The 27,626-nt window shown below is 44.7% G+C and overlaps 1 protein-coding gene across 2 annotated transcripts in view; it reads left to right on the forward strand.

The window, feature by feature from the left end:
• The first annotated feature begins 18,322 nt into the window (after positions 1-18,322).
• The window catches only part of NELFB (negative elongation factor complex member B), a 229,629-nt gene continuing 220,325 nt past the window's right edge, over positions 18,323-27,626 (forward strand). Inside the window, exon 1 of one of the 2 annotated variants that reach the window (XM_085611440.1) lies at positions 18,323-18,563. In XM_085611440.1, the coding sequence (XP_085467566.1) occupies positions 18,462-18,563 (102 nt within the window). In that variant the 5' untranslated portion in view covers positions 18,323-18,461. The remainder of the gene's footprint in view (positions 18,564-27,626) is intronic. The other variant, XM_085611446.1, reaches the window with a different exon arrangement.

Consider the following 27,626-nt stretch of genomic DNA (forward strand, 5'->3'; position numbering starts at 1 on the left):
ACGCAGGGTTAATGATATTGTGATCCCATGTCGTCCTGTGGTACTGAATCCAGCTGTTATTCTATTCCAGATACCAACTGATAGCACTTTCGGCCTTTCCTTCTTCTCCCCCTATTCCTTTACATCATGTACACTCACTTGGTATTCTCTCCTCCTCCTTGCCTCACTCGCTACCAACCTCTCTCAACTCCTCCTCCTTCTCTTGCCCCACTACATCAACTCGGGTTTCCCGTCCCCCTCCTCTTCCCACTGTAGCTTCTGCCTATTTACTTAATACCCGGTCTGCAGTCAAACACCAGACAGCACTCTTTCATCTTTTGACTACTGACTCTCCTGATTTTTTATTTCTGACTGAAACCTGGTTCACTGCTGACTCTCTCCCTGATCTTTTAGCCATCCTCCCTGACACCTACTATGCCCTCCGAGCGGATCGCTCGGATGGTAGGGCCGGTGGAGGGGTGGCGATGATCGTCCGGTCGACACTTAAATTTCAACTTCTCTCTCACCCCCTCATATCCAACGTGGACTACCTTGTGGCCCGCTCCCTTAATCTGCCCTCTCCTCTTACTGTTGTTCTTGTTTACCGTCCCCCCCAATCGATGCCTTCTTTCGTAGCATCTATTCAGGATCTTCTAGCCACCTTGGTGGTTAACAACTCCTCTGTTTTATTGCTCGGAGATTTCAACTTTTGGCCAGGAGATCCTAAGGAAGATCTCCTCTCCAAAGACTTTTCAGCCACTCTCCACTGCTTGAATCTCTCCTCCCATGTCACAGCCTCTACCCATGTACAAGGTCATATCCTTGACCAAATTTGGTCTTCTCGTCCCCTCGCTTCACCTCCTTCTGTTTCTCCTTGTGTTTGGTCGGATCACTATATTATTTCCTTTTCTATTCACTTGGGTGTGGTTGACAAGCCCTCTTTTCCCAAGAATCTTCTCGCCCGCAACTGGAATCAGACCGACCTTGATTCCCTTTCACTTTCTTTGGTTTCCTCTGCTCCTGATCTCACTAACCTCCCCCTTGAGTCCCAGGCTAACGCCATCAGTACATGGCTCTCCTCCTCGTGCGATCGAGTGGCCCCGCAAAAAAAATCAAGGCGGTTCGCCCTTACGACGCGCACAAATGGTTTTCCCCTGAGCTCAAAGCTTTAAAACTTGAGCTCAGGCGGTCGGAACGTCTCTGGAGACGGCAGTATTCTCCCCCTTTGCGTGCTAAATACAAATCTCTCCTCACTGACTACAAACAAGCTATCCTTGTGGCCAAAACTTCTTATTTCACTGAGAGAGTAGCTCTCTCAGCAAACAAATCCCGTGAAATTTTTTCTCTGGTTCACAATCTGGCCACTTCTGATCGTTCTTCCCTCGGTTTGGTCCCCTCTCAGTCCCTCTGTTTGTCACTCAATGACTTTTTCATAGACAAGATTGTGAAGATCAAAGCTAACATTCCTACCGTACCCCAACCCACCCCATGTGCCCTGCTACTTCCCCGCTTTCTTCCCTCACCACTTTCCCTCCTATTTCTCTTGAGCTATTCCATAACTACCTGCTCAAGGTTAAATCTGGTTCCCCGACAGATTGCGCCCCGGCGCGTATCCTTAAAACTCTTTTCAATGATTCTCCTGTTCCCCCACTCATTCTACTTAATTCTTCTTTGGCCTCTGGGTCTGTTCCTTTATCATTTAAATCTGCCGTCGTTCTCCCCATTCTAAAAAAACCTGGTCTGGATCCCTCCCTGCTCATTTCCGACCCATTTCCCTTCTTCCCTATTTAGCTAAAATCCTCGAGACCCATGTCACCTCTTGCCTCTCCGCGTATATCGAGGATAATGGCCTTCTCGCTTCCCATCAGGCGGGGTTTCGCTCAGGTCATTCAACGGAGGCAGTGGTTCTCGCGGTCTTGGATGAACTCAAGGGGAAGGCTGATTCCAACCTCCCCCAAGCCCTGGTCCTTCTCGATCTGTCCGCTGCGTTTGACACGGTTGATCATTCCATTCTTCTTGCCCGTGTCAGCGCAGCGGGCATTCGGGGTGCGGCCTTCTCCTGGCTGGCATCCTTCCTTCGGGATAGGTACCAGGCGGTTCATCTTTCCGGCTTCTCTGCCCCCCCGTTCGGTCACTTGTGGTGTTCCCCAGGGTTCTTCTCTCTCCCCTCTTCTTTTTAATCTTTATATCTGTCCCCTTGTCACTTCACTTCTCGAGCTGGGGGTCTCTGTGTATAACTACGCAGATGACCTCCAGCTCGTCTTTGATCTTTCCCCCTCCCCTGACTCTCTTCCTAAGTTCAGTTCCACCTTAATCTTCATTTCTGAGTGGATGAGCGCCAACCATCTTAAGCTCAACCCCGATAAGATGGAACTTGTTCTCACGGGTGGTTCATCTAACCCCTGGTCCCCAGCACATTGGCCCCTTTCCTTCGGTCCCCCTCCCACGCCCTCCCCCTCTGTTCGCACCCTTGGCATTATAGTCAGTTCTGACTTAACAATGCATAGTCAGATTAGTTCTGTTGTGTCTTCCTGCTTTCTTTCCCTTCGTCTCATCAGGAAAATCTCTCGTTTTTTCACTACGGAGGCACTTAAAACCATAGTCCTGGCTTTAGTCATCTCTCGCCTCGACTATGGGAATGGCCTGTACGTGGGCATTCCTGCCTACGAGTCTCGACGTTTACAGGCCATTCAAAATCAAGCTGCCCGCCTTATTTTCTCCCTTCCCAAATTTTCTCACATTACTCCCGTCCTTAAATCTCTTCACTGGCTCCCTATTCGTTTCAGATCTCTTTTCAAATTAGCTTGCTTCGCTTTTCGAGCTCACTCCCGCTCTGCCCCTCCCTACATCACCTCCCTTATTTCATCCCACGTCACTAGTCGAACCCTCCGCTCTTCTTCTCTTTCTCTTCTGCACATCCCCCGTTTTCGTAAACTCAGAACTGGCGGCACTCGCCTCTCCGTTTTGGCCCCCCAGTTCTGGAACACCCTTCCACTTCATATTCGTTCCATCCCCATTTATTCCCACTTTCGAAAAGCTCTTAAAACTTTTCTTTTCACCCAGGCCTTTTCTTCATAAGCCCCCGGATCCCTTCTGTGAGCTCTGACCAGGTCCCCAGCGCCAGGAAGCCGCTTGGCCGCAGTGCGCTTTATTAAATATTTTTTTTCATTTCATTTCAGAATTGTTTACAGTTATAGATCTATGTCAGGCATTTTTCTCCATACCATTGCATGAAGAGAGACTGTATTTATTTGCATTTTGGATGGGCGACCGTGTCTTAACATGGTGTAGAATCCCTCAAGGGTATACAGAAAGCCCCTCCATCTTTAGTCAGTGTTTGAAAAATAATCCTAAAGGGCTGGTGATGCCTCAGAGGTCAGTCCTGGTCCAATACATTGACGACATCCTGGTCGCTTCTGAAACCGAAGATGCTTGCAGGATTGACACTGTGGCTTTGTTGAATCATTTGGCAGAGAATGGACACAAAGTGTCCCAAAACAAACTCCAGTATTGTTTGAGTGAAGTACAGTATTTAGGTCACCGGATTGAGAAAGGAAAACGAAGGGTGTCACCGGATCATATAGAGGTGATCCTGCAAATGGGAACTCCGAAAACACAAAAAGAAGTCTGCAGGTTTTTGGGAATGGTCGGCTACTGTCGACAATGGATCTCAAACTTTTCTTTGCAAGCAAAGCCACTGTTGAGACTGACTCGGAAGGACATTAGTGAACCGGTACCATGGGATGAAGAATGCTTGAGAGCCTTCCGTGAACTGAGAGAAAGCATATATCTTGCTCCAGTTCTTGGAATGCCAGACTATAACAAAGTGTTTTTGTTCTTCTTCTGCGAGAAGGAGGGATGTGCATTAGCAGTCCTTATACAGACACATGGGGGTGCCCGTAGACCAGTGGCTTACTTTTCAGATACATTAGATCCAGTAGTTCCTGAGTTGCCCGGATGTCTCAAATCTGTTGCTGCAACAGGTGTGAGCATTGAGAGATGTGAAAGCACAGTGATGGGTCATTCACTTATTGTTTATGTGCCACATTCAGTAGAACTGTTGATGACAAGAACAAAGACACAATATCTAACGAATAATAGACTAACTAAGTGTGAGCAGGGTTTTTTGGCTTCTGAAAATGTCACTTTGAAACGTTGTACCACTTTGAACCCTGCTACATTGTTACGCATTCCGCAAGAGGAAGGAGATGAGGATTGTGGAGAGCATGACAGCCTCGATGTTACTGAACTATCTACCAAACCCAGACCTGACATTGTTGATAAACTTTTGCCCGAATCTGATTTGATTCTTTTTGTTGACGGTTCATGCTTAAAAGACAATGAAGGGTACTTGAGAGCAGCGTTTGCTGTGTGCACCATAATGGGAGTGGTGGAAGCCGCCTGTTTGAATAGAGTGTACTCTGCTCAGGTAGCCAAAATTATTGCTCTGATACGTGCCTGTACCATCTCGAATGGAGTCCAAGAGATGATCTATATGGACAGCCAATATGGGTTTGGAGTGGTTCATGACTTTGTCCATTTATGGTCACAGAGGGGATTTTTAACGTCTTCAGGGTCCTCAAATCCGTAATGGAGAATATGTGCACCAACTATTGGACGCCTTGCAGAAACCCAAAGAGATTGCTGTAGTGAAATGTGCTGCTCATGGGAGGGGGGAGGACCTTGTTACAAAGGGAAACAACTATGCAGACGAAGTAGCTCGTTTTTGTGCTATACATGCTTGTGTTTTCAATGGAGAATATATAGGAGAGAGCACAGAGGAGACCGAGCTCAGCATGATGTTGGCTGTAGCTGATACCTGGGATGAGGTGAAGTGGTTGCAAGATGAGGTTTCAGAGGAAGAAGCTGCTTCATGGGTTAGAGCAGGCTGCGAAATGAGAGAAGATGGCATTTGGGTATCAACAGATGACAGAGCAGTATTACCCAATTGTCTATTGAGCCCGCTGGCAAAACAGATTCACGGAACGGTTCATCTGGGCAGAGATGCCATGGTGCGAGTGTTCAGGCAAACGTGGTTTAATCCACGATTTCGTGTGAATGCTGAAGAAGTGTGTCACAGGTGTGTTACGTGTCAGCAAATGAACGTCAGAAAGAAAACTGTGGTTGCGATGAGTCACATTGGAAGATCAGGAGGCCCTTTCAATAGTATACAATTGGATTTTATTGAAATGCCAAGATGAATCAGGTTGAGATATGTTTTGGTGGTGGTGTGTATATTTTCGCTTTGGGTGGAGGCCTAACCAACTAGGTGATGTGATAGCCTCACAGTAGCAAAATTGCTCTTAAGAGAACGGATACCGAGGTATGGATTTCCGACCTCTGTGGAGACAGATAGAGGAACACACTTCCATAGCGAACTCATGAAATTGCTGTATGCCGCCTTGAATATTGATCAGAGGTTGCATTGTAGCTACAGGCCTGAAGCATCTGGTCTTGTGGAGCAGGTAAATGGCACAATCAAAATGAGAGTGGCTAAGGTTTGCTCGTCGACTGCATTGAAATGGCCAAACGCATTGCCATTAGGCCTAATGAGTCTGCCTAGCACTCCTGACAGGAGGACAGGCCTCTCCCCCCATGAGATATTAACTGGAAGAGCTATGCGATTACCTATGATGCCAGCTACAGCATCAATAAACATCACAGATGATTTGGTGTTGGATTATTGTAGAGGACTGGCTGATGTGGTTAATTCTGTATCTCACCAGGTTGAGGCTGCGATTGCATCCACCTCGAGAGACCTGCTGCATGATCTTAACCCTGGTGACTGGGTGCTGGTTCGAAAGCACGTGAGGAAGAGCTGCCTTGATGCTCGTTGGAGAGGACCATATCAGGTGATATTGGTCACAAGTACTGCTGTAAAGTGTGGGGGATTACCAAATTGGATCCACGCTTCACATACTCGCCTAGTTCCAGTGCCCGTGGCAGAAACGACGTTCCTTGTTCCAAGAAGAATAACTGAAAATGCAACACAAAGTGAAGGAACAGATCAAGTCGTGAATGGTGCTGATGAAGCTGAACAGTCAACTGAGCAGGAAAAAAGAGAGCACACTGCCTCAGAGCTGAGTACAGAACCTGAGATCGACGAGATTGCAGATGTGCACTTTGAACCAGACCTGAATGAACGGCCTGGCGTGGAATGATCAAACCAAGAGGAAATGAGGAGCACAGATGCCAGAGCAGAGAAGTGGCCTGCAAGAAAGGAACGGCTGAATTTAAGGCTTGCATCCTGAAACAAATCTTGCTCCATTTCCTGAAACGTCTGAATCTGATCAAAGTGAAACAGAAGAAGGATCAGATGGTCTAAGACGATCCAGAAGAAAGAGGATATCATCTCAAAAGTATACATCTCCTGAGTGGACGTATCTGGTTGCAGAGTCCAAAGAATTCCGGGAGATTGGGGACTGGAACAGTGAGCTACGGAGGGGACACCCTCTCGATTGATATTCAGTTACTTGTCCCCGGAGTAGAAGCCTTTGGAACCCTAACGCTGACAGTCCTTAATCCACCTAGGCTGAGTGGTTTGAGAATTTTGATGCTCAATCAGGTTGTTTTCCCTTCATTTGGTCGACAGCTCACCGCACAAGAATTGGGAGAAATCCGTGCAGAGATTTTGCAACTCGTCCTTACCATACTTGGCCCGAATGTCATTACAGATGAAGCTTGAACTGTGACCGAAGAACGCATTAGGCTTCAGAAAGTAGATAACCTAGCTCCAAGTGGAAGAAGATTTAAAATTAGGGCCTTTCAAATAGAAGAAGAACTGAGGGTTAGGGCTGACTACATCTCTTCAATAGGTTTAGTATTAATGGACTGAATATTGCAATAATCGAACAGAAAGAGCAAATGAAAGAGACACTGTGAACAATAGTATAAGCAAAGAAACGTGAAAGAAGAGACTTCATCGTTTCTTTTGTGCTTCACAATCGAATAGTGAAAACATGGCTTCTGAAAATTTAGGACGCAAACAAAAATGCATAATTGGTACCCTTATTGTAGTAGTGCTTATTGTCATAACTGTGGTGATTGTTACCTCTTTGGTTGAGTCTCAAGATGCTGACAAGAATGGGGAACAGACTAAATTTACCACACCCGTCTCAGATTTAGAAGAGGGTCCATCCATAAAGGATAGAGAGATGATCAAAGAAACTAGTCGAAGATTACATGTAGATTTGTCAAAAGGTGATTTCACGCTGAATGCACATGCTTGTTTATTGTATGAGTATGTAGACACAATGGAAGCGAAAGACTGTTATGTGTGTATGCAACTACCAGCATCAGTAGAAGAAGGTATTCAATACCATCATTTGCCTTTGATCTATTGGATTACATGTAGTGTGTTGTTGAGCATGTTTTATAGCATGGCACACTTTGAGTTCTATTTCTCAAATTATGATGTAGTACTCTCCGAGGTCCCAGTTCTTAAGTACATGAACAAATATGATTATTATAAGCAGGTAGAGCGAATGCCTACATTTTTTGTGCCTACCATTACTTTAGATACATCTTGCGCCCACAGACATAATTTGACTTGCATGTAAACGGATGTTGAAAAGAAGTTTGTAGATCAGATAGAATATCGGCATAGGCAGACCTTATTTAGACCAGATCCTAAGCATAAGTTTATCCATGGACCAAAGAAGAATTAGATCATAAGGCAAAAGGGAGTTCTGGACCAATAGCTTTAGACTTCCAGCAGAGAGGGAAGCTGTGCATTAGACACCCGTCAACATATTATGACAAGATCTTCGCAGGTGAGAGTGATTGTGAACACATTTGCCTGATTGACGAATCAATTAGAAAAGCGCTATTGGATAAGTTAACCATAGTGCCCAATGTGTATTTCGTGTGTTAAGAACGCCTTCGTGAAGTTGCCCAAGAATTGGTATGGTACGTGTTATTTGGCTGTAGTATTTCCCAAAATTTTCCATGTGGATGATTTATGGCCCTTGGAAGGGAAAGGTCCTCACAGAGGAAAACGTGGTGTGAATGCAGGAGAAATCATTGGTGATGTGTTTGGAGCTATGATACCCAGTATGGGTGTGATTTTTTTTTTTTTTTTTTAAATCTTTATTTACGTCAATATGGTACACAGATATTCAGCCGACATCCCGGAGGTCCGGCAGCACGATGAGAGCAATACGTAGGTCGGTCCATGTCCGTACATCAGGAGTAACAAAGGTTTAGTTTTAATGTAAACCAAAAAATAAAAACACAAGCAAGGCAAAGCATACAATAAGCATGCGCTAGTTCTAAGCCGGGGCGAGGTCCCACTCCCATCAGCGGAGCAGTACACCACGCCAAAGAAGTGAGGGGAAAGCAGGGGTACTGACTCCAGGTTATGAACAGTTTTACGTATATAGTTGGGAGTAGAGCTAGGGGGAAAGGTGCACATCGAGCATCTCATTAACCGGGGGCACACAAATATCTCCCCTATAATGGTTCCATCGCCCCCATATCTTATGCCACTTCTTAGGGCGACCTCGGGCACTGTACACCGTTTTCTCCCGGAACATGCCCTAGTCCATATTTTCCATCCATGTCACCAAGGTGGGAGGTCTGTGGGATCCCCACAGCTGCGTAATATCTCGCTTTGCCACCATATTCCCCAGGGTCACCCATTGGGTCTGAGCAGCATCATAGTCAGTGGGACCCCAAACATTCAATAGGCATCGTCTCGCCTCCGGGAAGAGTGCGATACCCGTAACCTCCTTCATAACATCATGAATTTGTTTCCAGAACTCTACAATCTCCCCACACTCCCAAATAATGTGTAGAAAGGTGCCCAGCATCCCACAGCCTCTCTTGCATAAGCCATCATCAGAGAAACCCATATGAATCAGGCGGGGCCCCGTGACATAAGCCCTGTGAAGTATCTTAAGCTGCACCAGCCGCAGTCTAGCCGGGATCGCAACCTCCTTCGGAGAGGAGATGGCATATTGCCAGTCCTCATCGTCCAGTTCGAGACCATCCCTAGTCCATTGTTCTCGCACATCAAGGAGGAGGTCGGTCCGAACATTTACAAGCTTCTTGTAGATTAAGGAGATTGTACTCTCCAGCATAGGACCATCCAGAATCCGATCCTCCAAAGGAGAAGACTCAGGCACGACCTCCCCCTCGGCACAGACAGATAGTAGAGCATGACGCACCTGGGCATATCGAAAGTATTCGGTACCCCCTAGTTCGTACTCCGTCTGCAGCATCTCAAACTATTTCACCTTACCCTTAATCAGCAAATCCCCAACTCTAGAAATCCCGATTAGGTCCCACTTCTCAAACCCTTTCGTGTGCCATAATTTCCCTAGTATATCGGATTCGAAAAGCGGAGTAACCTGGATAAGTCTGCCCTTCCAGCCCAACGAGTTTGTAACCGCCTTCCACACATGCACTGCCGTCTTGGTTGGCCCTGTGAGGGACCCATCCAATGATTTGGAATACAGCGCCCTAAGATAATTACCCCCGCGCAACAACCACTGATCCATAGCAAACCCAGGGTTCAACGCCGGACGGTAAACACCGTGGTTAATCGCTCCCAATTGGGTAGCCCAATAATATCTTCTGATGTCAGGGAGTGCTATCCCCCCGTCATACAATGGAAGGGTCAACTTTGCTATAGCTATACGCGGTCGACCGTCCCATAACAGCGAGCGCTGGAGGCTCTCCACCTCACGAAAATAACAGGCAGGAACTAACTCTAGGGTGTTCTGTAAGGTGTAGAGAAATCGGGGAAGAGACATCATTTTAAACAATGCGGCGCGGCCTTGGAGGGAGAGCGGTAGCCGCCTCCAACCCGCAACGTCCCGTCTCAAGCGTGACAACGGAGGGAGTAGGTTCTTCTCGTATCGGACAGAGGGATCGGTGGAAACATATATCCCCAAGTACAGAAAGCCCCGCTGGGCGATCTGGATGGAGCAATTCCGCGGGACTGTGGGGGTGGCTCCACTGAGGACATATAGATGCGACTTTCCCCAATTAATGGTGAGACCCGAGTTTCTACCAAAAGAGTTCAAAACGTCACAGACCACTATGAGGGATTTCCTAGGTGATGTCAAGTACAACACAATGTCGTCTGCATACAAAGAAATGCGGTCCTCGTGGTCCGGCGACCATCGGATCCCTTTTATGTCTGGCTGCCATCTAATCCATGCCGCCAGTGGCTCAAGGGCGAGGGCAAACAATAGTGGCGACAGAGGACACCCCTGCCGGGTGCCCCTCCCAAGCTCGAACGGAGATGACGCCCTACCGTTCACCGCAATTTTAGCCAACGGTTCCTCATAAAGTAGCCTAATCCAGCCTATAAAACCCGGGCCGAAGCCGAATTTTGTGAGCACTGCCCACAGATACGGCCATTCCACAGTGTCGAAAGCCATCGTGGCATCAAGTGACACCAAGATGGCCGACTCCCGGAGCGTCCCAACCCTCGCGAGCACGCCATGGAGTCGCCTGAGGTTCAATGCAGTGTTGCGGTGTGGGATAAACCCGGATTGGTCCGGATGGATCAAGTCCTCAATGACCCTGATCAAACGGTTAGCCAACAGTTTGGCGAGGATTTTTGGCTCAGCGTTGAGTAGGGAGATCGGCCTATACGATCCGCATCTGTTCCGGGGCTTGCCATCTTTATGTATAACCACTATTGTCGCCAGACGTTGGTCAAATGGGAGACGCCCCTGCTCCCGCGCCTCTACAAACATATCTCGCAAATACGGAGCAATCTTATCCGGCTTGAGTTTATACAACTCAATCGGCAAGCCATTCGGGCCCGAGGCCTTGCCCGGGTGTAGCGAACGGATAGCGACTGCAACCTCATCCGCGGTGATGGCACCATCAAGGTCCTCCCTGTCGACGTCGGATAGACAAGGCAGGGCAATGTCTCGCAGCAGTTCATGCGAGTCTTCCTCCAGCCTGTCCGACACAGACGTATAGACCATGCGGAAGTGGTCCGCGAAACACTGGACTATCCCATCGGGTTCTGTGACAATATCCCCGCCATCAGTCAGTATTTCTGGCACTACTCTATTCACTCGTTCTTTCCTGTCTAACCACGCTATTAATTTCCCAGCCTTGTCGCCCACATCATACAATCGCCCTTGTTGTTCCCTGCTAAGCACCTTAGCCGCGTTGGTCACCAGTGCTTTATATTCAGACTGTTTTAATCTCAACTTATGCAGTGTTTCCGCCGTAACCTCATCTTCCAGGACAGACTCTAATGCCACTATCTCAGCTTCGATCTGCGCCACCTCAGCATCTCTCCGACGTTTGACATCCGCTATCAAGGAGAGGGCCTCCCCTCTCAGTACTGTTTTAAACGCTTCCCACAAAGACACCGCGGAGGTAACCGAGCCAAGGTTCTCCGAAAAGTAGAGATCAACCACTTTCAGCAATGCGCTACGAGTCCTAGGGTCACGGAAATACCAGGGGTTAATCGGGGCAACCCTACCTGCCGCTCCACGGCCAAAATCCATACAAACCCACACCGGCGAATGATCGGAGATGCCCCTGGCCATGTGCCTAGCCTCGGACACCAAGGAAGCGTGGGCAGCCAAGGTGAGAACATAATCTATTCTAGAGAGACTGCCGTGTGCCCCAGAGTGAAAAGTGTACTGCCGATGAGCGGGGTGCAGCAGCCTCCAGCAGTCAACCAAACCCAGGCTATCAATAAAATCTGGGAGCCATCTCTGTGCCCCCCCGGGGTCCCTTGGCGGATGTCTGTCTAGTAATCCGGAACCAACTGCGTTAAAGTCACCACCCATTACCAACACGCCCTCGGGGAGATCCAACATAGCCCTCCCCAAGTCGGCAAATGTGGCGGTCTGCAGGCCAGGAGGGACATAAACAGAAACCAAAACCAGTGTCCTGCCCTCCCATCTCCCCGCAACCGCCACAAAGCGCCCCCTCTCATCGACAGTAGAAGAATCAATCTCAAACGGCAGCGAGGTCCTAACCAGTATTCCAGCCCCCCGGGATCCCGAGGAAAACCCAGAGTGCGCGATAAATTTATAACCCTTTCTATTGAGAGCATGACACGTGTTGCCAATCAGGTGCGTCTCCTGCAGCAAAACTATGTCAGGAGAGCACCTCTTCAGAGATTGCAAAACAATCCCCCGCTTAATACGATCCCCCAAGCCATTAACATTCCAACTAAGTATATTCAAACCCCTACCCCCCATCACAGAATGGCAAGAGACCCCCGCCCACCCCCGAGAGCAGCACACGAGACCTGCATTGCGATACCTTGCAAAATGAAGAACAACAACAAACACTCCAACAAACCCAAACCACCCCCCACCCTGCACCCCTGCATAAGCCTAAAAGCCCCCCCAACTTGCAGTGTGCCTGTCGCCCTGGCAGAAGCTAATCTACAAGAAGAAACCCCGTGGGAGGAAAGAGATCCCATTGTACCCTCGCCACCCCCGGACAATAGCTAGCAGTAAAAAACAAATCAGCGAACCACTGTCCCGTGCTTAGCCAGAATGTTCGATCACCAGAGTCCTCACTCTTTCGCGACATGGCCTCCTTCTGCTCCGCCAGCATGATCCCCGCTAGTCCGCCGCTGTGGCACTGTGTCGAGCCATTCCCCAACCTCGTCTGGCAAGTCAAATAAAAAGGTTCGTTCTTCGTACTCGACGCGCAACCTGGCTGGGAAGAGCATGGCATACTTCAGGCCCCTCCCACGTAGCCTCCTCTTGACCCCCAGGTAACTCTGCCGTTGCTTCTGCACCGCCTGGGTGAAGTCAGGATAAGAACTCACTGCAGTGTTCTGGAAAGTGACCGGTCCGGACCCTCGTGACGCCTGCAAGATGGCATCGCGGTCCCTAAAGTTGAAGATCCTGGCGATGATCGTCTCGGGGGGGCTTCCACCTTGGGCCTCCCGCCCGGGACTCGGTGGGCCCGCTCGACCGCAAAGAACTTGCTGAGGCCCTTAGGCGCCAAATGGTTAACCACCAAGTCCTCGACAAACAAGTCCGCTGATTGCTCCTCCGATTTCTCCGGAACACCAACAATGCGCACGTTATTGCGCCTCGCCCGGCCTTCAAAATCCTCCATCTTGCGGGCAATGAGGTCATTGGTAGCCCTCAGCGTGCGGACCTCTATTTGCAGATCAGAGACGTCCCCCGTGAGGCCAGTGGTTTTTTGGTCCAATGATTTGACTCTCTCATTAGTTTTCCCCAGGTCAGCGCGAAGCAAATTAACGTCAACTGAGATGGTGTCCACTTTGTGTGCCAGGGTCTCAAACTGTTGCCCAATAGAGGACTTCATCTCCTCAATGGCGCCCAGGATGTCTTGCAGTGTCAATTCCGGTGCGGGGACCGAGTCGTCTCTCGATGAGTCCTGTGGCTTCCCCGGTCCGCTTGGCGATCCCTTTTGCTGGGCATAGCGATCCATATTGTTGGTTTGGGTGTAGCCCCCCCCGCCTGGTATTCTTGGGCTTCTGTTTGTCGGCTTCCGATTTGGTCGACAGCCTCAACCCCGGAACAGTCAGCGTCGAAAAACAGGCCGCTCAGCCACGCAATTGGCACGAGGTCCGCTGGATCCGGGACCCCGATGCAAGCCCATGCATGTGCAGGCCGAGCTACAAGCAACTGCTGTCCAAGACACTCGCGGGCCGAGGCACGTAGTTGTATAAGAAAACGAAAGTGAAAGTGTAAACAGGCCCCATCTGATGGTCCAGCCCACACACGGCCGCTGTTGTTCAATTAGTGTCCGGGCCCGTGCCAACGCGAGACCCGGGCACCTCCCGGGGGATAGGCCGCGAACTTCCACTTGGCACAACTTCGGTCAGCAGTGGTTCATCTCCAATATTCCGGATATTTGACACAGGATTTTGTCAGGATAATTGCTGGAGGGAACGAGGGTTGCGGGAGCTCTGTGCTCACGCGGCCATTTTGGTCCCGCGCTAGGCTCCTCCCATGGGTGTGATTTTAAATGATGTGAAAATCAGAAAGTTGGCAACGTTAGTAGATAAACTCTCTGTGAATACACCCCAAATTCTATTGTTAGTTGATGGGGAGATGGTCTCGATAAGGGCTATGGTTCTTCAAAATCGTCTTGCTTTAGACGTGTTACTAGCAAAGGCCGGAGGAGTCTGTCAATTACTGAGAGTTCAACAGTGCTGCACTTATATACCTGACAACAGTCGGAATATAAGGAAATATATTAATAATATCTCAGATATTCATCAAGAGTTATGTAATCTGGATGCTGAAGGACTCTGGGACCAAATTGGTAAGGGATTTGGAAAGAGCTGGTTTGGAAGTTTGGGGCAGGGAATAATGTGATACATTTTGAAACCCATCATAATAGCTGTCATTTGTATAATTGCCCTACTAAGAGCCATGAAAGCGTACAAATGGCAAAGGGCATGATACCAGGAGAATGTGTTGAAAAAGCAAGAACAGCAACTGGAACGACTGCAGGACAGTCATTATCAGCACCTTAAGGGATTAGAAAGATTCAGACAGGGACGGCAAGCTACAGCTTCTGTTTAGGTCGGTCTTTTCTACAAGGAGAAGAACTGTGAGAGAATAGTTGAATGGTGTTATGACACTAGTCATAAGAAGGGGGAACTGATAGAGCGCTGGCTGCACCATACTCATGATTAAGACGCACTCATGTGTATTTTATAGTTTGCAGTGTTTTATGATTATTCAGATGTATTTAGTTTAACCATTTAAATATTTATCGTAGAGGATACATTTAAGTAGGACCATGTATGCATTGTAAGTCCTGAATCTATAAGGTACAGGATGATATTATATTCATATAATGTAATTGAGTTTAGTTTAAGTTGCCCGAGTCTACGCCCGAAATCGCAGATTGTTTATAGTTTTACATCTCCTGGTCCTTCGAGAAATAAATAATTAAATGCATGTTGTGTTAAAAAACAGAGTGTTCTCATCCTACTGCAGGTGCCGGAATGCAAACTCATTATTTTCAGATTGAAAGAGATACCCGGAATGACTTTGAAGATGGCTCAAAGGCGAGAAGGGAGGATGCCTTCCGTGTCTTGCCTATCTGGGAACCAAGCTCATCCGAACAAAGAAGGTTCATCATGCCCCTGGCTGGAAAATCACCACACAGATAAAGATGCAATGGAAATGTTATGATGACGTATTATCAATCGAACCCCATTTTTTGTATGATGTGCAGGGACAGTGAAACCAGACTTCTACTAGCTTTCGGAGGAGAAGGAGCATCTTAGAGCGAGCTCCAAAGCCTTAAGCTAATAAACCCATTTGATGTGAGTACTTCTTAGGAAGTCAACACGTGCTGACACCTTTGGGAAATGATGGAAGAGAATTAGGTAGGATCTCCATTTATAACAGTGTAGGGAAAGCTTTTGTTTCTTCCTAACGGAAAAAGATCTGGACTCCGCATCTATTCTTTGTTGTATTCTGATTTTGGAGTTCATTATTTTATGCCTTTTGTGTCGAATAACCTATATCCGTAGACTCGGCTCTGTATTGATCTTTCTATATCTATATACTTTGATTCTCCGCTGTGTCTACATCCAATTGTTTTTGGCCTTATAATAAATCAACAAAACTGAAGTTCGATATCTGTGGTCCTTTAAGGCATGTATATATTGAAAGTATAATCCTGAATTGTTTTGCTCCCCTCAACTACTTTTAGTAGGTAAATAAAAGACCATCGCACCAATCTAGTAGGAAAGATAAGGGGTGCCAGTTGCAGGGATGTAGATTCTTATAGCCCGACACCCAGGACATATTGTTTGGGGACAAGGACAACAAGTTTTAATGTGTATTTTGTACTTGGGACAAGCAGGCCCAACCCTCTGCAGCACACACCCTTTGGCTGCCAGTTTGCAGTACCCCATCAAGGATCAGGGAAGGGCACTGCCTGCAGTTAAGTTAATATTTGTGTGCATATGTTAATGCTGTTCAAACTTGTATTTATGGTTCATTAATTGAAAGCCTTTATTATTAGAGTGAGCGCTCTCGGTAAATGTAAGTTCTGACTGCACTACTGACAGTGGTTCCAGTATAAAAATGTGTGCAAACGGTTTCAAAGTTTAGCAATATGAGGCTATGCATAATGCTCCCAGAATGCTCTCTGATTAGATGCAAATATTTGCAGAAGCTTGAAAGCAAGATTAATGATTCTTTGCTTTCAATATAAAATGTTACTAAAAAATGAAAGTAGGAAACTTTTTTTCTTTGCTAAACTGCTGTCAAATTTCAGGTACCATTTCTTTGCAGCATCATTTAGTAAAATGTGTTGATGCATGCTAGTATTTCCCCAAAATATTCATATTAGAAAAATCAGTGTAACCAGTTTCAATAAGATTTTGGGAAACATAAATAAACAAGCATTGGCAAAGCCAATAGGTCTGAAATGGTGGTCAGCTTTTTAGTTTTCGCAATACGTGACTTGTGTTGGCATGGTTTTTGTAAAACCTTATTGATGTGAGAGCTGCTGGACCCTCACCATTATAACAAACATTGGCAAACGCAAAAATGGTTCTGGTCTCAAAAAAGCACACACTGCGACATTAGTTACTGGCACTGAACAAAACTAATTTGTGTGCCGATATGCTCCTTGTGAAAGAGCAGAATGCTGTCACTCACCGTGAAGCCAGCCGATAAAGAGAGAGAGAGAGAGAGAGAGAGAAAATTTTAATAAATACAAAAGGTCATGGTCAACGCCAGACCAAACTAGGGGCCCAATTATTAAAGAAAGTCTCAAAGGTGCACCCTTGGTATATGTCCTTGCATTAAGGGCAGCAATATGGCTTTCGTGAATTCACAAGAATTTACAGCAGTAGGTCAAGAGATATTACTCCTAGAAAATATTTGTGAACTGCATTTTAGCATGAGCAAATATGCATGTGTAGATTTGCTCATGCGAAAACCTGAGTGTTTGCAAGTTTATTTTCCCTCCAACCACTTTTTTCCCATTTCTGGAAGAAGGTTTACTTCTGCCATTGTCAGGAGTACATTTCCAACATTTCTCAGTATTGGAAAAGATTAGAGAAGAGTTGTTGAAAACCTTTAAAACATGCAAGTTAGTAGGTTCGCACAGACTCAAAAGGACATTCCAACCCGTGAACTATTGTTTAACACTACCTTTGGTCCCAGTATGTAGATCTGCGGAAACGTAGCAACATAAAGGGATTGCTAGTATTCAAACACTACTATGGTATGAGCCCTGGCATAATCAGAGAGGCTATATGAGAGCTCTTATATAATGAGATTGCTGCCATAATTTATCGCCGCACAACATGGCACCAATGGGACAAGTGGATTTTGTTACAGGACAAGTAGATTTATGAAGCAACCTGCCCCATGGACAAGTAGATATTTTAATAAATTCCACACCCCTGCAGTTGGCGTTATCACACTATTATGCTCTCATGTTCACAAGGATTATATTAGGCTAGATATTGGCCGGAATTCGCAAAACTGTGGCTGGACAGGATCCCATTCTTCGCTGAATTACTGTAGTTGCAATTAGTGTGTCCTGCAGTTCTCACCAGGGATGATATACTAGCAACGGACAGCACCAACAGCGGGAAGTTGCTATACTTACTTGACCTAAACAAGCATTTGCAATGCAATAGGTCTCGCATTTGCGAGAGTTTAAGTTATTAGCATTGTAATTGACAGTGCCTTTTATTTAGATTTTAAAACCCAAAACATAAATAAAAGGCATTGTCATTTACAATGGTAATAGATTAAACTCACGTGAATGTGAGACCCATTGCATTTCGAAGGCTTTTTCCCTAAAGGCATTGTGTCCCTTTTGTGCTAAAGATCATTCTTCCGTGTCTAGCAAAAGTTGGCTCCTTTCATAGGGCTTCCTACGTTGTACAAGCAACACAAACGGCATCCAGAACTCAACATTTGAGAACAGATATGAGATTTATGGCAAAAGATTCAAAGGAATTTAATTTCTGTATTAACTTACATCGAAGAGGAGGATGTTTAAGGAAAGAATACTAAAATAGTGCCATTGTTAGTTTAAAAAAAATCGTGAGTTTCTTGCCTGATACAAAGACTAGATACTTTTTTAAAACGTTCACCACCCCCACTTGATAATGATTTGTTTCATAGCTCTACTTATTACTACACTTTTGCGTTTGTAAATAAGAGGTATTGCTATTTTCTGATTAAATGGTCATCGCTGTACCATTGCGTTCAACTGATCGCTAATGTATAGCTTTTTCTTCAGATTTACGTGATTCTTTGAAGTCTATCTATCAAACAGCTTTTCATTTTATGCAACGTAGTCTTTCCTTTGTGTCGATGGTATTAGAGTTGCTATGGAGACGTGCAGCCGGAACCTGGGGCTGGCGTCAGGAGTTAGGGGAAGAATTAGTCTGGTGTACACCGGAAGTTGTTTGATTAAGAGCGGCGATCTAAACTCCGTGCATTGGAAGCAGGTTTACGGGCAGCCTCAGAAGAGAATTGACCGGGACGGGTGCCTGAGCCCTTTGGACGCGTAGAATGTTTTCCGGGCTGCAGGACCTGGGGGTAGCTAACGGAGAAGATCTTAAAGAGACCCTAACCAATTGCACAGAGCCACTGAAGGCCATCGAACAGTTTCAGGTACGGGACTTCTGGATAGCGGACATCCAAGTCTATTGGCCAACGCGTGAAGTTGTTGTGTGCACTGGTTATTGGACAGCTGATAGTAAATTTGCTACCTTTAGTTGTAGATGCGCGTTTTGGAAGGAGAAGGTATACAGGGACAATTCTTAAGCGAAGTTGTGAACATTGCATTATTTGTAAACTGGCACATGTCCAAAATCGCATGTATGAATCTGCTTCCATTTATTTATTCCCTAAAGTACGCCTCAGAAGGCAGTGTGCATTTAAAATAGAGAACGGCTGTTGAATTGCAGTTCATATCGGTAGTTCCCCGAATTGAAATCATATTTGTAGCAGAATTTCACAGTTACCCGCCGGATTAAACGCTGAATTCCGAGATATTTGGGTAGCTTTTAAGCCAGTGTTATGAATTTTAGCATAACCGATACAACCGTTAATCCTTGTGAGGTTTATAAAAGCGGTATCATTCAGTTGAGTGATAATCGCAGTGAGTTAGAAAGGCTACGTCCACCCTGTAAGAATGATCAGGTCATCAAAATCTCAAGTAGCTTTCTATTACCTGAGGAGGGTATTGTGGAGGTTTGTGTTGCTGAAGAGTTTCTGCTTACTCCTCATGGAAGGTTCCTTGTTGGTGATTCTATGATGAGGTAAGAGGATGTTTTGGAATGTAGAGTGGAATTCAGTTGGGAGCGGTGTGGTCAGTGGTCCTTGCCTGTGCGCTTAAGCACAATAACTGCAGTTTGCCTACCCTGCAGTTGTGGACTATCACTTCCCAAAAGTGGCGACGAGGATGGGATGAACAACTTTTGGTAAACATAGAGTGAATTACTCACCCCTAGCAGTTGCTATCAGTGAGCAACGGTGGCGCTGTTGGGTACGAGCTGCACGTCAGACATATTTGGCTTTTATAATGCTCTGTTGTGGGTGAGCATATGTTCTGTGAGTTATCTCCAGGACAGAGGTTGGTGGAATTTTTAAGTCCCCCCCTTGTCACAGACCAAATATCGCACTAGTGCATTCACTCAATACAATCATTGGTGGGGCCCATAACACCAACACTTTCACATTACTGATCTGCACTTACGGGAGAGATACGTTTTCCAAACGCTGACATGAAAGGAATACCTTTTGACCTAAAGAACATACATTAAATACCTTTATTAAACTCTGCTCTTCTAGATATTCCCTCCATTTAGTCGACAGATCAAATTAGTTGTTTTTGGATAATGGTGACTCAATCCTCTTATCTTATATTCAATCTCAATCTTTTCTCTATCAATGAACAGCCCAACACATTTGTTTGTTAAAATAATAATTTTGCTTATCTAATTAATTGCACATTTTTAGTAAATTGTTGAGCAAACCACGGAACATCATATTTACCTAATCTGACTATTAGTCGTCCTCTAAGTCAATCAAGTCGTGAAAATCTTTAATTCATCAGAATCGGTAGCAATTCAGTCTGTCAATGATTCAGGGAAACAGCTGTCCAGCAGTGTCACTGTCTTCTCCGTCAGCATAACGTCAGGAAAATAACCATCAGTTCGCACGTCTCAGAGTCGAAGTCGAAGAAATCTCTCCGTCAGCATCAGCATTAACTCACTATTCTACCATCTTTTATAATAAATTTAATGTTAAGATGTAACAAAATCAGTTTTAGGCAGTCCTGATTGGTGGGTTTGGGGTCGTTCGGTGAAGTTCTCACATAGTCTATTTGGTTATGTCATCACACTTGCTGGTTTCGGTTTAAAAGACAGTCCTTTGTTTAAAGTTCTGGCAATTCTCCCATCACGACCTTGATGGGTACATCTTGCATGGGGTTAGGATGAGGCCACTGTTGCTCGCAGTGGCGCAGGCGCACTTCACCCGACACCTCGTGGAATGGTGACTAGTCCCGTCATGTCAAAAGTCGGCCATCTTAACGTAGGCCCAATTGGTCAACTTAAGCAAAACAAACATAAAACATAATTAAAACATGGAAATAACTAATAAAATGTTTAACCCTCACTAATTCTCTTATGTGTATGTAATTATCTAGCATAATAGCAACATTCAAAGCGTTTATATTCACCAAACAATGTCATCTGGTGCGACTTACAAATACGTCACAAAAGCAACATATATCATGCAATATTCTAATTTTTGTAGCATTAGTATGCGTACGTATATTAGTTTACAAATTATTTTAGCCATGCAAAATGCAAATCCCACGTGTAATTCATACATTAGTAAGATTGATTAGGTACGACGTCAAACAGATTAATATTATTACAATTAATAGATTATTCTAATTAATATGAATCATGCAGAAATGGGGGGATATACAAAATTTTGTACTACCCGCTCCATCAATCCCCCCTTTGGTGATTATATCACCACACCATCAAAATTTTGTATCTATATTACGGAATTTCAAAGTGATTTCTTGCTTTTATTCATAATTCAGTTTCCCCTGTCTCTTCTCTTTTTACTGATTTGTACATACTCTCCTTAACTTCCTCCAATTCTCTCTCTTGTTTCTTGTCTTTTCTCCTTTAAATTTTCTCTTTTTAACCTTTTCTGGTTTTTATTCTTTTTACGACAGATACACCCTAATCTTGTTATTAATACTATGAAAATCACACATGTTAATGGAAATAATATTTTACCTAAAAAGGTACTACCTAAATTTACTAAAAAATCTTTAATAGCTGATATTTTCTTTCCAATCTTCTCCCAAACTCCTTCAACCTCCAGTGGTGCAATTTCGTCATGCAATTCTGTAATAATTTTAATATAAATTTTCAAATCATTACTTTCATCAGGAATGTAAGTACAGCAATGTTGAACTTTCAGCATTCCGCAGACACCACCCTCTTTTGCCAATAATATATCAAGGGCAAGTCGATTTTTCATTACCATGGCACGCATGGCAACCATTTCAGTGTTTACCAATAAAAATCCTCCAGCGGTGCTTGTTGACAAGCGATCCACTACTGTTGAAAGTATTCTAATTCTGTTTGCATTCAGAGATATTCCCACTGCTGGTATCAATGCTCCAAAAATGTCACCCACAATTTCTGAGCAAGATTCTCTCTTACTATGTGCTAAATAACTACCTAAACTATATACACCATCTTCTCCTCTATCCATATGAAAAATCTTCGGAAAGACTAGGCCTACATAACATGTGCCATACCAATGGTCTGGCAAACGATAATATGCCCTGTTCCCACAAATGAAATATAACCCAGGAAATACTGGATATTTTCCACCTTTAAATCCCCATCCACCCATGATTCGGTATGTATCGTGGCACTCGCTATTACCTACAAAATAGTTATCATATGCAGTTTGATTCCTTCTAATACACAATTTTCCTTTCTGAGGCCAATCTAAAGCCATAGTTGGACTAGTTTCCCCTTTCAATTGTTTTTCCATTGCTACATCCCAGACTGTTTTCTCCACCTTTCCTTCAGATGCCTTTCTTTGCATTTTCAGTCTCCTTTCTTCAACCATATCTAAACATATATTTTCCTCTTTCTTTAAACTGCAAGTCAAATTGTTTTCAAATATGTATTCTAATGTTAGTTCTTTAGTCTCTAAGAAAATTCACCTAATACCTTTGCAGGTTTTACCTTGTTTAGCTTGTTAACTGATGGTACTTGTGAAAATATGTTATCTACATCTGAAAAATAATATTCAAATTTTCCCATTTGGTAAAATAAACTAGCTATTACACTACATGTTATTCCATAAGTTACTGGAAGGTGGTGATAAGTCACTCCCTCCGATACAGAGGCAGGTAACTGCATACAGACATAGCAGTCCCTTACATCCATTGTCTTTACATATTCATACAACAATTTCGAAAACACATTATTAGAAAAATTGGTTATAGACCTGTCTTTATGTAAATAGTTTTTATCTATTCTAGTCGGAACTACCTTTTGAATCTTTCCTATATTAGTTTTGTTTTCACTATGTCCTTCTATTGTATCTATAGTAACTTTAAATGAGATCAGGAGAGCAAGTACACTCCACAAAAGCATTAGTAATCATGTACAACAACAACCACATTTTACACCATCTTTTCAAGAGCGTAAATCTACCTTTTCTACTATCTGTGTTTGCCATTTCTGGTAAAATGGACAGTGTCTTTTGACTTAGCCTCTTCTACTTCACAGCTAGTTTTCTAACCCAAGGCTCTAAGCACCTACTTGGTTCTACCAGTTTTTGTCTTTTTCCGTATTTTATTGTCTTTCCATCAGTAGTTTTCTTATCTCATTCAGTTTGGCATATCATCATCTTTCACTTTTCCTTCGTGATCTGTATACAGAATGTCCTGAACATCCGCTTCTTCTCCAATATCGGACAAGATAACTCTCAGGATTTCCAATTCTTCGTCTTCCTCAACCACTTCTGGTACAATCGCCTCTGGATTTCCTTGGCTATCCGCCTCTTCTTTTACTTCAGGCAGGGCCACATACGTCCATTCTGGTGATTTATACTTCTTCTGTTTAGGTTTTCTTGTTCTTTTGCTTTCCTTAAATACAATTGTTTCTTTGTCTTTTGATTTCTCCTGACTCGTCACTTCATTCACCTGTTTAGCCCTTGGTGAATTTACTCGTGTCAGTCGATATCTTAATTTTTTTATTTTATTTGGCCAAACGTCGTCCTTTGCTGCTCTTTTCAATTTACTTCCTTTATCGTTCTTTTCAGTTCTCCAAGCTCTCTTTCTTAGAACTCGACCTTCAGGTATTTCATCTTCGCTTTCCTCTGACTCTGTTTCAGCTTGCTTTTTACTCTCAGCAGTTTCTTTTTCCACCACTTCTTTTGTTTTCCCTACTTCTGTCCCTCCTCGAATCTCCGACACGCAATCTTCCTGCTGACTACTTGTCCCTGCTTCTAACTGGATGTTGGAGTTCCCTACACCTCCTCGGGGGTCTTCCGCAAAAATCTTTCCCTCTCTCTCTGTATCTGGCACATGTCCATCTAAATGTGTTGTTTCAGGTGGAATTTCTCTCAATCTTTCATCTGGCACTTCCTTTTCATGAATTTCTTTTATTGTCTCTTCACTGTATTTTTCTTTGGTCTTCCCTTGTTTTTCCCTAGAACATTGCGCTCCTTGTTCGGTCTCTGAGTCTGAACTGGTATCAGAAATCTGTAACCTTCTTCTCAGGGAAATACTTCCGGGAACAAATGTTAGACTTTGTTCTGTTTCCCCCCCCTTTCAGGGTTTTCTTTTGTTTTTTGCTCTCCGTCATCCGACTCAGTACTGTATTCTGATTCATCAAAATACTCTTTTTCTGTGCTGTCCACTGGATTTGGAATTCTCAATGTATGGCTTGCATGGATCCAGTTTTTCAATCCAGCACACTTTACAGCTGTTGTTGTGGTCAAGATGACTTGTCTTGGTTTTCCCCACCTTGGAACCAAACAGTTTCTTCTTCTGTGAACTTTTATCCTCACCCAGTCCCCTGGGCTTAGATCATGGGCTGGCTTCTCTTCAAGGGTGGTGGCATCCGCTCCAACCTGATGAAAAACAGAATGAACTGCGTCAGCCAGGCTTTTACAGTATTCCAACACCATGTCATCAGTTATAGTCATCAGCTTGTTGACTGGTATAAACACGTGCCGCATGACTCGTCCAATGATCATATCATGGGGGCTTAACCCTGTAGTTCTGTCTGGAATTGATCTAATAGTAATGAGTACCAGAGGCAAGACATCAGGCCATTTCATACCTGTGGCTAAACACATTTTCCCTATCCTGTTTTTGATAGTACCATTCATCTGTTCAACCACACCAGAAGCCTCTGGTCGGTAGGCACAATGTAGTTTTTGTCGTACATTCAATGCTTCACAAATTAGTTTTATGATCTCATTATGGAAATGTCCGCCTCAGTCTGATTCAATTGTCACTGGGAACCCAAATCTAGGGATAAATTCCCTCAAAAGTAATTTTGCCACGGTCATCCCATCATTTCTTCTTGTTGGAAATGCCTCTACCCATCTGGAAAACAGACAGACCATAACCAAAACATACCTCAATCTGTTACAGGGAGGCATCTCAATGAAATCCACTTGCATTCTGGTAAAAGGCCCTCCTTCTCGACCTATTGTTCCTAGACTCACTACTGTCTTTCTTCCCGGATTGTATTGCTGACATATTAGGCATCTCTGACAAAGACTTTCTGCTACAAGTCTGAATTTTGCATTGTACCAGGTCTGCTTAAATGACCTGATCATAGCATCTCTCCCTATGGGTCCCTGACCATGATACATCCGTGCCAAGGCAGACATCATGCTATCAGGCATAACTGGTCTTCCATCCCGATAGACCCACACATGATCCTTCTCTCTTGGTGAACATCCTGCTTTTACCCACTGCTTCATTTCCTCATCTCCTGCTTCTTCCTGTAATTGTCTCACTTCTTCCCATGTTCCCACAATGTTAGTAAACATCAAGGAGCAAGAAATCCCCTCTCTTTCCTTAGCCCGATTAATGGAATTCTGATTTTGTGCACAGTATTGTGCCATGTCGTTTGCATATTTATTGCCAGTGGCGATATAATGACCACTTTGACTATGGGCAGCGCACTTCACAACAGCCAATTGCCTAGGCAGCTGTATCGCCTCAAGCAATTTTCCAACCACTTCAGCATTCTTAATGGGAGTTACACTTGATGTCAAAAATCCTCTCTGCAGCCATATCTGACCGAAGTAAGTTCAGCTACTTGGGCCGATTTTACTCCTTTCAGATAGGATGTTTCCATTACTGCTGCAACCGTACATACCGCATATGCTGCACTTAACACTCCATCATCTGTTCTCAAACAAGATCCATCTACGAACATGACAAAATCACTTTCTGGTAAGGGTACATCTTTTATGTCAGGTCGTGGTTTTGTACAGAAATCAAGTACATCCAGACAATCAAGATCTGCTTCATCTCTGACTTCCACATTCTCAGCATCAGGCAGTAATGTTGAAGGATTCACATTTAAACATCTCACAAGAATTACATTTGTTGCACCTAGTATAACTTTCTCATACTTAGTCAGCCGACTATGTGTCATATACTGAGTACGACTCCTGGTTAAAAGGATTGCCACATCATGAGGTACAAACACAGGATATCCCATCACAATTCCCTCACTCTGTTCCAAACTTCAGCATGTAGCAGCTACTGCTTTCAAACACCCAGGTAGGGCCACAGCTACTGGGTCCAACATTGATGAAAAATATGCAATTGGTCTCCTCAGTTTTCCACGCTTCTGTATTAGCACAGAGAGCGCACATCCATTTCTCTCACTGCAGTACAACTCAAACTCTTTCTCGTAGTCAGGCATACCTAGTGCAGGTGCTTCACACAGCCCATCTCTCAATCATTTAAATGCTGCCAATTCTTCCTTGTTCAAATCAATGGGATCTTTCACATCGCTTCTCGTCGGTCGTACCAGAGGTTTTGCGATCAACGAAAAGTTGCTGATCCATTGACGACAATATCCAACCATTCCCAGAAACATTCTCACCTCTCTTTGGGTCATGTGTGCTCTCATTCCTTTTATGATCCTGATTCTGTCTATCGTTATTTTTCTCAGTCCTTTTTCAATGTGATGTCCTAAATATTGTACTTCTTTCTTGCAAAATTGTAATTTTGATGGTGACACTTTAAGTCCTCCATCTGCCAAATGATTCAGCAAGGCTATAGTGTCCCCCTTTTTTTGAACCAAACCAACCCTCGGACACCGTATTTCTACTGCCTTCCGAAAATCCATAAAGGCATCAACCCCCCCCCCTGGACGCCCCATCGTCTCCGGCATCAACTCCTTACTTGAACCATTGAGTAAGTTTTGTGATTTTTTCCTACGACCTCTGGTAATCAATACTCCCACCTATTTGAGAGACACCATGGAGGTCCTCAATTTGATACAGCAATTTGATTCCCCAGAGACGATTGACCTTCTCGTCACCTTGGATGTCGAGGCATTATATACAAACATACCTCAGGACGCTACCCTCGCTGTTCTTGAACGTGCCCTACACAGTGTGGATCCTTGGCCCTACGTCACTCCAATACCTTTTATTTGTGACTGTGCCCACCTCGCACTCAAAGAGAATTTCTTTGCATTTAATAACAAACTATACCACCAAACCCAAGGTACGTGCATGGGCAGCACCTTCGCGCTGAACCTGGCATGCCTCTACATGGCCGACCTGGAGGAAAAAAAAATCAGGACACCCTCCAACCCCTTCCATGACAACATCCTCCTTTGGCGTCGATACATCGACGACATCCTCATCTTTTGGAGAGGAAGTGTAGAGGATTGCGCCGCATTCTTCGTTTGGATGAACACTATTGACCCCTTCCTCAGATTCACTGGGACCCAATCCCCCGAGTCTATACCGTTCTTGGACCTTTCTATATCACTCAAAGATGGGGGTATTCTCACTACTAACCACAAAAAACCCACTGACAGAAACAGCCTCTTACTCTATCACAGCCACCACCCCAAAGCACGAAGGGATAACCTCCCTGTGGGTCAGTTTCTCCGTCTCAGAAGAAATTGTAACACTCTCACTGAGTTCGAAGTCCAAGCGACCATCCTCAAAAAGAATCTTATTGCCAGGGACTACCCCGTCAGCATCATTAAAACAGCCCACAAGAGGGCCAGGAACAACCATCGTGAATCTCTGCTGGAAACAAAAATGAGATCTGAGAGTACCACACTTACGTGCGTTACCTCTTTCACTCCCCTCTCCAACACTATCCAGAGAATAGTGAAAAGACATTGGCGGATACTTAGAACTGGATCATTTGACCCGGGCCCTCTCCCCCTGTTTGCATTTAAACGCACTCAGAATTTGAGAGACATTCTAGTACACACACGTCCCAGAACCATTTCTAAACCGCCCCAAACCCTTTGGAACTTACCTCCAGTTTCTGGCCATTTCCCCTGTGGGTCATGTTCTTGCTGTCCACAAACTAAACCCATGAAAGAGGTCGATCTAGGACTGCCCAGACCATGGCAATTAAGACGTCACACCAACTGCAACTCCAAGAATTGCATTTAT

This window comes from Triturus cristatus, chromosome 1_2 (genome assembly GCF_964204655.1).
Source record: "Triturus cristatus chromosome 1_2, aTriCri1.1, whole genome shotgun sequence".
Lineage (NCBI taxonomy): Eukaryota > Metazoa > Chordata > Amphibia > Caudata > Salamandridae > Triturus > Triturus cristatus.